This window comes from Rhinoraja longicauda, chromosome 4 (genome assembly GCF_053455715.1).
Source record: "Rhinoraja longicauda isolate Sanriku21f chromosome 4, sRhiLon1.1, whole genome shotgun sequence".
NCBI classification, from domain to species: domain Eukaryota; kingdom Metazoa; phylum Chordata; class Chondrichthyes; order Rajiformes; family Arhynchobatidae; genus Rhinoraja; species Rhinoraja longicauda.
The window spans coordinates 14843386-14857224 of NC_135956.1; the positions used below are offsets into that span (position 1 = coordinate 14843386).

The following is a 13839-nucleotide window of genomic DNA, read 5'->3' on the forward strand; positions in this document are numbered from 1 at the left end:
TTGAATGGCGGTGCTGGCTCGAAGGGCCGAATGGCCTACTCCTGCACCTATTGTCTATTGACTGGCTCTGACCTTCACTGTATCCAGAGAAAAGCACAAAGTGCTGGAGTAACACAGCAGGTCAGGCAACCTCCCTGGTGAACATGGATTGGTGACGTTTCTGGTTCATAAGTGATAGGATAGAATTAGGCCATTCGGCCCATCATGTCTACTCCGCCATTCAATCATGGCTGAACCATCTTTCCCTGCTAACCCATTCTCCTCCCTTCTCCCCATAACCCGACACCCGCACTAATCAAAGAATCGGGACCCTTCCATCCATGTTCTCCAAGGATGCCAACTGACCCGTCGAGTTACTCCAGCATTTTGTGACTTTCTTTGGTCAGCCAGCATCTGCAGTTCCTTGTTATTCTATACTGTGTGTCCAGCCTTTTTATTTACCATGCAGAACCAGCTTAAGAGTTTACCACAAAATTACAGTAAAACTTCAATAATCTCCTATTCTTGTCTAATATCTTCAATTAAGTGAATTAAGAGTGATAATCTGACACCAGATTGTCGGAGATTTTCCTTTTGTGGATCCTCAATTAGGAATTAATGTCCTTCCCCAAACTCCTCTGCTGATTTAGCTTATTTTCCATCATTTGGACTCCCTTCAAAACCCACCATCACCCACCATGTTTGCTCAGTTGTATTCATTCCAAACGTTTGACAAGGGTTCTGATTTTCCTTCTATATATTTATCTCTATTAAAAAGGTACTATTCAAAGCAGGTTATTGCTGACAACTTCATAATAATCAATAAAAGACCAAAGGGTTAGGCCATTCAGCCCATCGGATCTACTCTGTCATTCAATCATGACTGATCTATTTTTCCCATCGCAACCCCATTCTCTTGGTTTCTCCCCATAACCCTTGACACCCTTACAAATTCAAGAACCTATCAAGGCCATCTGTGGCGATTAATTTCACAGATTCACCAACCTCTGGCTAAAGAAATCCCTCTTCATCTCCATTATAAAGGTATGTCCTTTTATTTGGAGGCTGTGCCCTTTAGTCCTAGACTCGCCCACCACTAAAAGAATCACCGTACTCGAAAATGTAGATTAACAAAACTAAAGCAAAAAGATAAACAGCAGTATTTAATGAAAGTGAACAGCTAGGATTCACCTCTTGGGATAACCTACCTCTGTCCTGTGCGCGAGTTGCCATTTTCCATCCTGAGTCTGTTTGGAGATCTCCAAATATGGATCAGATTTCCCAAAGAGATCCTGCCCACCACAAGTAATGATAAAAAAGTCATTGATTAGGTTGGAATACGATGCGGGACAAGCAGAAAATATTATTGATCCAATACACAATGTAATACTGCTTCAAAGTGTAAAGCCATGGTATAGTGGGAAGCAGCACATAACTTAGTGAAGGTAATACTAGGTAATAGTAAAAGGTACTGAACGAGAGGTCTAAGCTTACGATTCAGAGATAAATTAAAAATCCATTCAGTTTAAGGATTGATTTTTGTATTAAATGCATCTGGAAATGATATACTGGCATCAATAACAGTGTCCTTGAAGCTGTTGGACTGGAACTACCCAAATGGATGTCTTTAGATGGCATAAATCTGCACCGTTACCCAATTAAATGTGGGTGTAAATCCAGCAGCATATCAAAATAGATAGGCACAAAATGCTGGAGTAAATCAGTGGAACAGGCAGCATCTCTGGAGAGAAAGAATGGGTGAAGTTTCTTCAGTCTGAAGAAGGGTCTCGACCCGAAACTTCACCCATTCCTTCTCGCCAGAGATGCTGCCTGTCCCGCTGTTACTCCAGCTTTTTGTGTCTATCTTCAGTTTAAACCAGCATCTGTAGTTCCTTCCTAAGCATATCAACATAGTTGATTTTTTTAATTGCTGCTTCAAATACCTAGCCATTCTCTCAATTGTGTCAATGGCCACAAGTTTAACAATGCTTTTAGGTTAATACCTTCAGAGCAAGAATATATTGCTAATAGATGGATGGATACAAGATGGCATACATAGGGTAGACATTCAGAACCTTTTCTCCCCCAGGGTGGGAATCTCCAACACTAGATACATAGACAATAGGTGCAGGAGCAGGCCATTCGGCCCTTCGAGCCAGCACCGCCATTCAATGTGATCATGGCTGATCATCCACAATCAGTACCCTGTTCCTGCCTTCTCCCCATATCCCTTGATTCCACTATCTTTAAGAGCTCTATCTAACTATTTTGAATGCATCCAGTGAATCGGCCTCCACTGCCTTCTGAGGCAGAGAATTCCACAAATTCACTCTGTGAAAATGTTTTTCCTCATCTCAGTTCTAAATGGCCTACCCCTTATTTTTAAACTGTGCCCCCTAGTTCTGGACTCCCCCAACATCAGGAACATGTTTCCTGCATCTAGCGTGTCCAAACCCTTAATAATTTAATATGTTTCTATAAGATCCCCTCTCATCCTAAATTCCAGTGAATACAAGCCCAGTCGCTCCATTCTTTCATCATATGACGGTCCCGCCATCCCGGGAATTAACCTTGTGAACCTACGCGGCACTGCCTCAATAGCAAGGATGTCCTTCCTCAAATTAGGAGACCAAAACTGCACACAATACTCCAGATGCAGTCTCACCAGGGCCCTGTACAACTGCAGAGGGACCACTTTGATCGTCTACTCAACTCCTCTCATTATGAAGGTCAACATGCCATTAGCTTTCTTCACTGCCTGCTTACTTTCAGTGACTGATGTACAAGGACACCCAGGTCTCGTTGTACTTCCCCTTTTCCTAACCTGACACCATTCAGTGAATAATCTGCCTTCCTGTTCTTGCCTCCAAAGTGGATAACCTCATTTATCCACATTATACTGCATTCGCCATGTATCTGCCCAGACACCCAACCTGCCCAAGTCATTGTGCATCCTCATAGCATCCTCTTCACAGTTCACACTGCCACCCAGCTTTGTGTCATCTGCAAATTTGCTAATGTTACTTTTAATTCCTTCATCTAAATCATTAATATATATTGTAAATAGCTGCGGACCCAGCACTGAGCCTTGCAGCACCCCACTAGTCACAGCCTGCCATTCTGAAAGGGACCCGTTAATCCCTACTCTTTGTTTCCTGTCTGCCAACCAATTTTCTATCCATGTCAATTCCCTACCCCTAATACCATGTGCTCTAATTTTGCCCACTAGTCTCCTGTGTGGGACCTTGTTAAAAGCCTTTAGAAAGTCCAGGTACACTACATCCACTACGCTCTCCCTTGTCCATTTCACTTGTTACATCCTCAAAAAATTCCAGAAGATTTGTCAAGCATGATTTCCCCTTCGTAAATCCTAGCTGACTGAGCGATCCTGTTACTGCTATCCAAATGCGGCATTATTACATCTTTGATAATCGACTCCAGCATCTTCCCCACTACTGATGTCAGGCTAACTGGTCTATAATTCCCTGCTTTCTCTCTCCCTCCTTTCTTGAAAAGTGGGATAACATTAGCTGCCCTCTAATCCACAGGACCTGATCCAGAATCTATAGAACATTGAAAAATGATCACCAATGCATCCACGATTTCAAGAGCCACCTCCTTGAGTACCCTGGGATGCAGACCATCAGGCCCCGAGGATTTATCAGCCTTCAGTTCCATCAGTCTACCCAACACCATTTCCTGACTAATGTGAATTTCCTTCAGTTCCTTGTGACCCTAGGTCCTCTTTCCCCTAGTACATCTGGGAGATTATTTGTGTCTTCCTTAGACAGAACCAAAGTACCTGTTCAACTCGTCTGCCATTTCCTTGTTCCCCATAATAAATTCACTTGTTTCTATTCGAGGGACCCACATTTATCTTAACTAATTTTTTTCTCTTCACATACCTAAAGAAGCTTTTATCATTCTCTATATTCGCTAGCTTACCTTCATACTTCATCTTTTCTCCCCTTATTGCCTTTTTAATTACCTTTCAGTTGATCTTAAAAAGTTTCCCAATGCTCTGGGTTCCCACTCATCTTTGCTATGTTATACATCTTCTCTTTTATTTTTATACTGTCCTTGACTTCCCTTGTCAGCCACGGTCGCCTCTTACTCCTCTCAGAATCTTTCTTCCTCTTTGGAAAGAAATTATTCTGCATCTTCGGGATTATTCCCAGAAATATCTGCCATTGCTGTTCCACCGTCATCCCTGCTAGGTTCCTTTTCCAGTCAACTTTGGCCAGCTCCTCCCTCATGTCTCCATAGTCCCCTTTATTCAACTGTAATACTGACACTTCCGATCTTACCTTCTCCCTCTCAAATTGCAGATTAAAATTTATCATACTGTGGTCACTATCTCCTAATGGTTCCTTTACCTCAAGTTCCCTTATCAAATCCGGTTCATTACACAACAATAAATCCAGAATTGCCTTCTCCCTGGTACGCTCCAGTACAAGCTGCTCTAAGAATCCATCTCAGAGGCACTCTACAAACTCCCTTTCTTGGGGGCATAGCTACAAGGTGAGAGGGGCAAAGTTTAACGGAGATGTGCGGGGCATGGTGTTTTATTTAAAAACACAATTGTGGGGACCTGAAATGCATAGTCAGGGGTGGTGGTGGAGGCTTTTGGACAGGCACATGGAAGTGCAGGGAATAGAGGAATATGGATCATGTACAGGCAGATGAGACCAGTTTAAGTGGGCGTCATGTTAGGCACAAACATTTTGGGCCGAAGAGCCCGTTACTGTGCTGTATTGTTCCATGTTTTATGTAATAAAATCACTAGTTGGCCAAGGAAACTCAGCCTTGAGAATCAATTGTTAAAATTGTGGACATTTAAAAATGCATACTAAGATGCGCCCACAAATATGAGAATGAGGGGCATGTCAACATCAAGTTGCTCTCCATTGGAATTAAATAATCCTAACAGTTTGGACTATACACATTAGATGGGTGACTGCTTTCCTTATTATAGCTGCATGTGACCTGAGGAGGCAAGAAGAAATAAATATTTAAAAACAAGAGGAGTTTTGGAAAACTTTAACAATACCTTTTTATCCAGATTTTGTGCTTGAAGCTGTAAGTTTACTGCTCTGTTATCTTTTATTTCTTCTGCCAAAATCTAAGAGTCAAGAGGAAATAAATATATATATTTAAAATATTAGAACTAATGACGCACCCTTGCTTAACAAAATTTGGACTGAGATAGGGTCCATTATTTGCTGTTTGGTTTAAGATCATAGCTCGCATGACATATGATCGTAATGAAGACAAATTTCTCCAGGCATTCATATTTCAGATGGATGATGAATATTCTTCATTGAAATTGCTCTTGCAAACAACTTTTGAAAATAAACTGGTTTGGGACAATGAATCTACAGGATCTAGCCAGAAGATGTAGTCAAGGAAAGTTCAACAACAATATTTAAAATACATTTTTACACTACATGGATAGGATACGTACATGGATAGGATAGGATAGAGATAGAGATATATGGGCCAAACACAGGTAAATGGAACACAAATTTCTAGAGTACAGGAAACATTCAGGCTTTTCAGTCTGAAGAAGGGTTCCGACCCGAAATGTCACATATTCCTTTTCTCCAGAGATGCTGCCTGACCCACTGAGTTACTCCAGCATTTTCTAGTCTATCTTCAGTATAACTCAGCATCTGCAGTTCCTTCCTACACAGGTAAATGGGACTAGCGTAGAAGGGGCATCCTGGTCAGCATGGACAGGTTGGGCCAAAGGGCCTTTTTCCCCATTCCTTCTCTCCAGAGATGCTGCCTGTCCGACTGAGTCACTCCAGCTTTTTGTGTCCATCTTTTGACTTTTTCGGTGCTGTATGACTATGACATAGACGAGCATTAGAATCGCCAAAGGTATAGAAGGCTATGGACAAGTACATAGATGACAATGGTCCGTGCTGGAAAATGAGATTAGCTTAGATTGGCACTGGATGGTTGGCAAAGCCATGGACAAGGAGCGTATTTCTTCATTATATGACTCTGCGAGATCTTGGAAAACAGAAAACTTCCCATGTCACAGGAGCCAATTCTCGACAGATATTGATGAAATTCAACATTATTTTAAGTGCAACAATAAAATGTTCGATAATCCATGTAAGCAAGTGTCCAAAGAACAACATCTCATATCTGACACATACCCACACCAGGCACCTCACAACATTGTCCTAACAAAACCCAAAGACCACTGACAGGTTAAGTGAACTTAAGTCATCATCCCTCTCAGGTTAACATCCCCAGCAATGAGGCTGTAACTTATGCAAAGTCAGCTTTGCTGGGCAGAACATGTTGCTTGCAAGAGCAGATGCAAGAATGAGACAATTTCTGAGCTCCATCATTGCAACAGGTTACCTGCTAATCAGAACAAATGATTCATGGATGTTCTCGTGCTTTTGGAATGTGTAGTATACCCACTCACATTAAAACATAATCCAAGAGTTAAGTGTTTTATCGTCATATGTCCCAGATAGAACAATGAGATTCTTACTTACAGCAACACAACAGAATATGGAAACATAGTATACTCTAATAAATATAATAAACGAGAAAAAAACTTCAGTGTGTGTAGAAATATACATACTCACAAATACACATAGATTATATATTTCTATACACACACACACACACAAAATAGTGCAATAATAACAATAATAGTCTATGTAGTTCAGAGCTTATTTGAGGCTGTAGTGTTTAATAGCCGAATGGCTGTCGAGAAGAAACTGTTCCTGAACCTGGACGTTACAGTTCTCGGGCTCTTGTACATTCTTCCCGAAGGCAGGGGTGAATTCCTGCCCAAAATGCAGGAATTTTAAAAAAAAACTTCAATCATCGGGTCCACATAGAATCCCAACATGATATGATAGAAGGGCACTTCAGCAGAGTTGCTGCCTTACAGTGCCAGAGACCCGGGTTCGATCCTGACTATGGGTGCTGTCTGCACGGAAAGTCCTTGAAAGTCCCTGTGGCCATGCGGGCTTTCACCAGGTGCTTTGGTTACCTCCCACATTACAAAGATGTGCAGGCTCATAGGTTAATTGGCTTCTGTAAATTGGTGTGATAGTGGTCAGCGTGGACTCAGTGGGCTGAAGGGCCCATTTCCACACTGTATCTCTAAACAAAACTAGACCGAATCAGTGCAGCACCTTCCAAATTATAAAATGATCAGAGTTCTAGATAGGGTAGACAGTCTAGACAGGGTGGAAAGGTGATGGACTAGAAGGGAGTCCTGAACCAGGGGTCACAGTTTAAGAATAAGGGGTAGGCCATTTAGAACGGAGATGAGGAAAAACTTTTTCAGTCAGAGAGTTGTGAATCTGTGGAATTCTCTGCCTCAGAAGGCAATGGAGGCCAATTCTCTGAATGCATTCAAGAGAGAGCTAGATAGAGCTCTTAAGGATAGCGGAGTCAGGGGGTATGGGGAGAAGGCAGGAACGGGGTACTGATTGAGAATGATCAGCCATGATCACAATGAATGGCGATGCTGGCTCGAAGGGCCGAATGGCCTACTCCTACACCTATTGTCTATTATCTAAGATAGGGCTTTAAGATCAGAAGGACAAAGTTCAAAGGAGATGTGCGGGGCAAGTTTTTTTTAAAAAACCATGGAATGGTGGGTGCTTGGAACCTGCTATTAGGGATAATGGTGAAGTCAGATACAACAGTGGTATTTAAGAGGCTTCTGGATAGTCACATGGAGACATATGGATTATGTGCAGGCAGAAGAGGTTAGTTTAACTTGGAACAGCACCTCATATTTTGCTTGGGCAGCTTACACCCCAGCGATATGAACATTGACTTCTCTAACTTCAAGTAACCCTTGCTTTCCCTCTCTCCATCCCCTCCCCAGTTCTCCGACCAATCTTACAGTCTCTGATTACGTTTTATCTCTGTTTGCTTTGTTGTTATCTTCGCCCAATTAACCATGATCTATTCCACTTGTTCCTTGATCTCCATTCCCTTTGTCCTGTTTTCACACCTTTCACTTCCTTCTCTATGTACCTCCCACAGAACATGATGTACATCAGTCTGAAGAAGGGTCTCGATCCAAAACGTCACCCATTCCTTCGCTCCAGAGATGCTGCCTGTCCCTCTGAGTTACTCCACCATTTTGTGTCTATCTTCAGTTTAACGCCATCTTCTTCAGCATGGACAATGGTGGGCTGAAGAGCCTGTTCCTGCGCTGTACTGTTCCATATTAGCCATACTACTCATCAGGTATATGTGGCAAAGTCTGTGGGGGTCTAACCCATAGAACTAAAGCAGCAAGTCACCGTCTACCAAGAGAGACCACCCAAGGTGTTGAGGAAGGTGGTCAGTGTATCTTTCCTACTGTTGTAGACAATAGACAATAGGTGCAGGAGGAGGCCATTCGGCCCTTCATGCCAGCACCGCCATTCAATGTAATCATGGCTGATCATTCTCAATTGTACCTGCAGTCATTCTGACATTTAGACCTCTGCTCCAGAAATGGAAGTTCGGACACCCCTACTTTAGGCAAATACACTCACTGAACACACTTGAAGCACCAAAGTTACTTTTAAAACGACATTTCAAAAAATTTCTGAAGGATAATAAAGGATGATAAAACTTCAGTCAATCCGCTCGATAAATGACGATAAAACATGATAAATAATTTCAAAAATAGTTTAGTTCGTTACCGAGATGATCCCTTTGCCTGCAAGCTTCCCATTTTTTAGCAGGAGTGGACGCATCAGCTTCTTGCTGGAGACAATCTACGTAAACAATTGAAGTACGATCAGTTTTAAATTATGCAGAGATCTCATAATAGCATCCAAAGCTTAAAATGATATTGAACCAGCTGACCAAATGTGACCACGTCTACATCTGAAGAATGGTCTCGATCCAAAACGTCACCTATCCGTGTCCTCCAGAGATGTGGCTTGATCTGCTGAGTTACTCCAGCACTTTGTGACCAAATCAATAATGTTACCCCATCATAGTTCAGATTGGAAAGGCAGCAAGCAAGGTCAAGCAATAAGATGATAGAATCCAGAACAAAAACAAGCTGTTGAAAGAACTTAAGAGTCAAGCAGCATCTTTGGAGGCAAATGGATGGTCGACGTTTCAGGTCAAGGCTCTGCATCAAGAGTCCTGATGCAGGGTGTTTGTTGATGGTCCCTTTGCCTTCACAGGTGCTGCATGACCTGCTGAGTTCATTGTTTTACTTCAGCTAGTTGAAGACAGAATCACTGAAGACTAATATGCTAAATTTCTGACAAAAAGTGAAAAATTGTACTTGTGTAAATTAGGTCTAAAGACTGCACTCATCCCGTCTTACCAATAGACATCGACAGCCAGGTTATGTGTCATCATCACCACAGTCAAAGTCAGCATGGGTTTATGATCGGTCAAAGTCAGCATGGGTTTATGAAGGGGAAATCATGCTTGACATAGAAACATAGAAAAACAGGTGCAGGAGTAGGCCATTCGGCCCTTCGAGCCAGCACTGCCATTCAATATGAGCATGGCTGATCATCTAAAGTCAGTACCCCGTTCCTGCCTTTTCCACATATCCCTTGATTCCTTTAGCCGTAAGAGCTAAATCTAACTCTCTCTTGAAAACATCCAGTGAATTGGCCTCTGCCTTCTGTGGCAGAGAATTCCATAGATTTACAACTCTCTGGGTGAAGAGGTTTTTCCTCATCTCACTCCTAAATGACCTACCCTTTATTCTTAAACTGTGACCCCTGGTTCTGGACTCCCCCAACATTGGGAAGATTTTTCATGTATCTAGCCTGTCCAGTATCGGAGCTAGGAGGTTCTACTGCAGTTGTACAGGGCCCTGGTGAGACTGCACCTGGAGTATTGTGTGCAGTTCTGGTCTCCGAGTTTGAGGATGGATATTCTTGTTATTGAGGGATTGCAGCGTTGGTTCACCAGGTTAATTCATGGGATGGCGGGACTGTCATATGATGAAAGAATGGATCGACTGGGCCTATATTCACTGGAATTTAGAAGGATGAGAGAGGATCTTATAGAAACAAAATTATTAAGGGATTGGACAGGTTAGATGCAGGAACAACGTTCCTGATGATGGGCGAGTCCAGAACCAGGGGTCACAGTTTAAGATTTAGGCCATTTAGGACTGAGATGAGGAAAACAAAATTCACCCAGGGAGTTGTGAATCTGTGGAATTCTCTGCCACATAAGGCAGTGGAGGCAAATTCACTGGATGTACTCAAGAGAGTGTTGGATATTGCTCTTAGGGCTAATGGAATCCAGGGATACGGGGAGAAGGCAGGAATGGGCTACTGATTCTGGATGATCAGCCATGATCATATTGAATGGCGGTGCTGGTGCGAAGGGCCGAATGGCCTACTCCTTCACCATTGTGACTGCACAATTGGGATGGCACAGCTGTTAGAGCTGCTGTCTCAGCACCGGAGACCCAGGTTCGATCCTGACCTTTTGTACATTCTTTCTGTGATCATTTGGGTTTACTCCAGGTACTCCAGTTTCCTCCCACACCCCAGATATGAGGTTTTTAAGGTTAATTCCCACTGTACCTCATGTGTAGAGAGTGGATATTGAAGTTGTATAATAATAAAATGTATAAATGTGTGTCGATGGTCAGTGTGGACGGTGGCCGAAGGGCCTGTTTCTGTGCCGTATTGTTTTTGTTTAGAGATGCAGTGCGGAAACAGGCCCTTCGGCCCGATTCCATGCTGACCAGTGATCCCCATACATTAGCACTATCCTACACACACTAGGGATCATTTACCATCTTTATCGAAGCCCTACAAACCTGTATATCTTTGGAGCGCAGGAGGAAACCGGAGCACCCAGAGAAAACCCACATGGTCACAGGGAGAACGTACAAACTCTGTACAGACAGCACCCAAAGTGAGGATCAAACCTGGGTCTCAGGAGCTGTAAGGCGAAACAAGTAGAGTAGTGATGGAAATTAGGAGGATTAAAGAAGAGGAGGTACGGACACTTTTGAAGAATATAAAAGTGGATAAGTCTCCAGGTCCTGATAGGATATTCCCTAGGACATTGAGGGAAGTTAGTGCAGAAATAGCAGGGGCTATGACGGAAATATTTCAAACGTCATTAGAAACAGGGTTGGTGCCGGAAGATTGGCGCATTGCGCATGTTGTGCCTTTGTTTAAAAAAGGTTCTAAAAGTAAACCTAGCAATTATAGACCTATTAGTTTGACGTCTGTGGTGGGAAAATTAATGGAAAAGATACTTAGGGACAATATATATAATTATTTGGATAATCAAGGCCTGATTAGAAACAGTCAACATGGATTTGTGCCTGGAAGGTCATGTTTGACTAATCTTCTTGAATTTTTTGAAGAGGTTACCAGGGAAATTGATAAGGGCAAGGATGTGGATGTTGTCTATATGGACTTCAGTAAGGCATTTGACAAGGTTCCACATGGAAGGTTGATTAAGAAGGTTAAATCGTTGGGTATTAATAGTGAGGTTGCAAGATGGATTCAACAATGGCTGAATGGGAGATACCAGAGGGAAACGGTTGACAATTGTATGTCAGGTTGGAGGCCAGTGTCTAGTGGAGTGCCCCAAGGATCTGTGTTGGGTCCACTGTTGTTTGTCATTTACATTAATGATCTGGATGATGGTGTGGCAAATTGGATTAGTAAATATGCAGATGATACTAAGATAGGTGGAGTAGTTGATAGTGAGGTAGATTTTCAAAATCTACAGAGAGACTTGGGCCTTTTGGAAGGGTGGGCTGAAAGATGGCAGATGGAGTTTAATGCTGATAAGTGTGAGGTGCTGCATTTTGGTAGGACAAATCAAAATAGGACGTACAGGGTAAATGGTAGGGAATTGAGGAATGCAGTGGAACAGAGGGATCTGGGAATAACTGTGCATTGTTCCCTGAAGGTGGAATCTCATGTGGACAGGGTGGTGAAGAAGGCGTTTGGTATGCTTGCCTTTATAAATCAGAGCATCGAGTATAGAAGTTGGGATGTAATGTTGAAATTGTACAGGGCATTGGTGAGGCCGAATCTGGAGTATGGTGTGCAGTTCTGGTCGCCAAATTATAGGAAGGATGTCGACAAAATGGAGAGGGTACAGAGGAGATTTACTAGAATGTTGCCTGGGTTTCAGCACTTAGGCTACAGAGAGAGGTTGAACAGGTTGGGTCTTTATTCTTTGGAGCGTAGAAGGTTGAGGGGGGACTTGATAGAGGTTTTTAAAATTTTGAGAGGGACGGACAGAGTTGACGTGGGTAGGCTTTTCCCTTTGAGAGTGGGGAAGATTCCAACAAGGGGACATAGCTTCAGAATTGAGGGACAAAGGTTTAGGGGTAACATGAGGGGGAACTTCTTTACTCAGAGGGTTGTGGCTGTATGGAATGGGCTTCCGGTGGAAGTGGTGGAGGCTGGCTCGATTTTATTATTTAAGAGTAAATTGGATAGGTATATGGATAGGAGGGGATTGGAGGGTTATGGTCTGAGTGCAGGTAGATGAGACTAGGTCAGGGAGAATGGTCGGCGTGGACTGGTAGGGCCGGACAGGCCTGTTTCCATGCTGTAGTTGTTATATGTTGTTATATGTTATAACTCTACCATCGCGCCACCCTCCAAACTAAACTATACTATCTCCAAACTAAACTGCATTTGGTTAAATCACTGAAACTGGAATCCTAAATGTTGGCAATTATACTTGGCTTCAACAACACCTGCTAATGTTTTGCGAAAATTCAAGTAGAACTATTTACCATTTTACTTGCTTTCCCTCTCTCTCCATCCCTCCCCCTTCCCAGTTCTAGTCTTACTGTCTCTGATTACATTTAATCCTTGTACCGCCTACTCCCCTGACATCAGTCTGAAGAAGGGTCTCGACCCAAAACGTCACCCATTCCTTTTCTCCAAAGATGCTGCCTGTCCCGCTGAGTTACTCCAGCATTTTGTGTCTACCTTCAATTTAAACCAGCATCTGCAGTTCTTTCCTACACATTTACCATACTATCTCTTCATGTGTATATTTAGGAAAATGCAACTCTATTTATCGGTCAATCTTAAATATTGTTAAATTAATCACATTTTACTCCTGCTGTGAACACTACATTTTCATCGTCTCAAGTTCAAGCATCTTAAATAAACAAAGCAATTTAAATGAAAAATCTGGTCAAATAAGGGATTAAAATTCCTTTCATTACCTGTCCAAGAGTACATTCAAAATATCCCAAGAAGTCATCATCTTGCAAGTCAATCGTTTTGTTATCGATATCATAAATTCCAAACTTTAATTTCTGAATCTGCTCAAAGTAGAAATCAACCAGGAACTTTTTCGAAAACTTTGGGGCAAGGCAATTCTTAACTTGTTCCGTGCGATCAATCTACAAAATAAACATGCCTTTGGTTAATAAAAGTAGCAAGATGAAGATGGGAAAGATCAACAACATTTTCTCCAAGAAATGACCATCAATTTAAAGCTACATTGCTAAAAAAGGAAATGTACTCAAAGATTCCTGGAAAAAGGACAATAGGCGTTAGCAAAACACTTTAATCAGCAAATTGGACAATGGGCTCAGATACACATTGAAGAATAACTTCCAGAGTATGAACACATGCAGATAGACGTGGAGCTCCAGCAAGGTCAGGGGTCCACAGTTCCTGCTCAGCTGCCGTCTAGCCTGTAGATACAGTTAGGAGATCAGTGCAATTCCACAGCATACCCAATGAAAACAGCAGCAAAGGTCAATGCTGGTACAAACAGAATGGAGATGAGGGGGAATTTCTTTAGCCAGAGGGTGGCAAATATGCAGGATTCATTGCCACAGACAGCTGTGGAGGCCAAGTCATAGCGTATTTTTAAAGCAGAGAAATAATT

At 42.4% G+C, this 13839-nt stretch overlaps 1 protein-coding gene across 4 annotated transcripts in view; it reads right to left on the reverse strand.

Annotated features, from left to right (window-relative positions):
* LOC144592596 (copine-3-like) overlaps positions 1-13839 on the reverse strand; it is a 61421-nt gene that overhangs the window by 33396 nt on the left and 14186 nt on the right. For all 4 annotated transcript variants that reach the window (XM_078397248.1, XM_078397249.1, XM_078397247.1 and 1 more), the window contains 4 exons: positions 13166-13345; positions 8664-8738; positions 5030-5101; positions 1188-1271 (listed from right to left, as the gene is read on the reverse strand). In XM_078397248.1, the coding sequence (XP_078253374.1) occupies positions 1188-1271; positions 5030-5101; positions 8664-8738; positions 13166-13345 (411 nt within the window). The remainder of the gene's footprint in view (positions 1-1187; positions 1272-5029; positions 5102-8663; positions 8739-13165; positions 13346-13839) is intronic.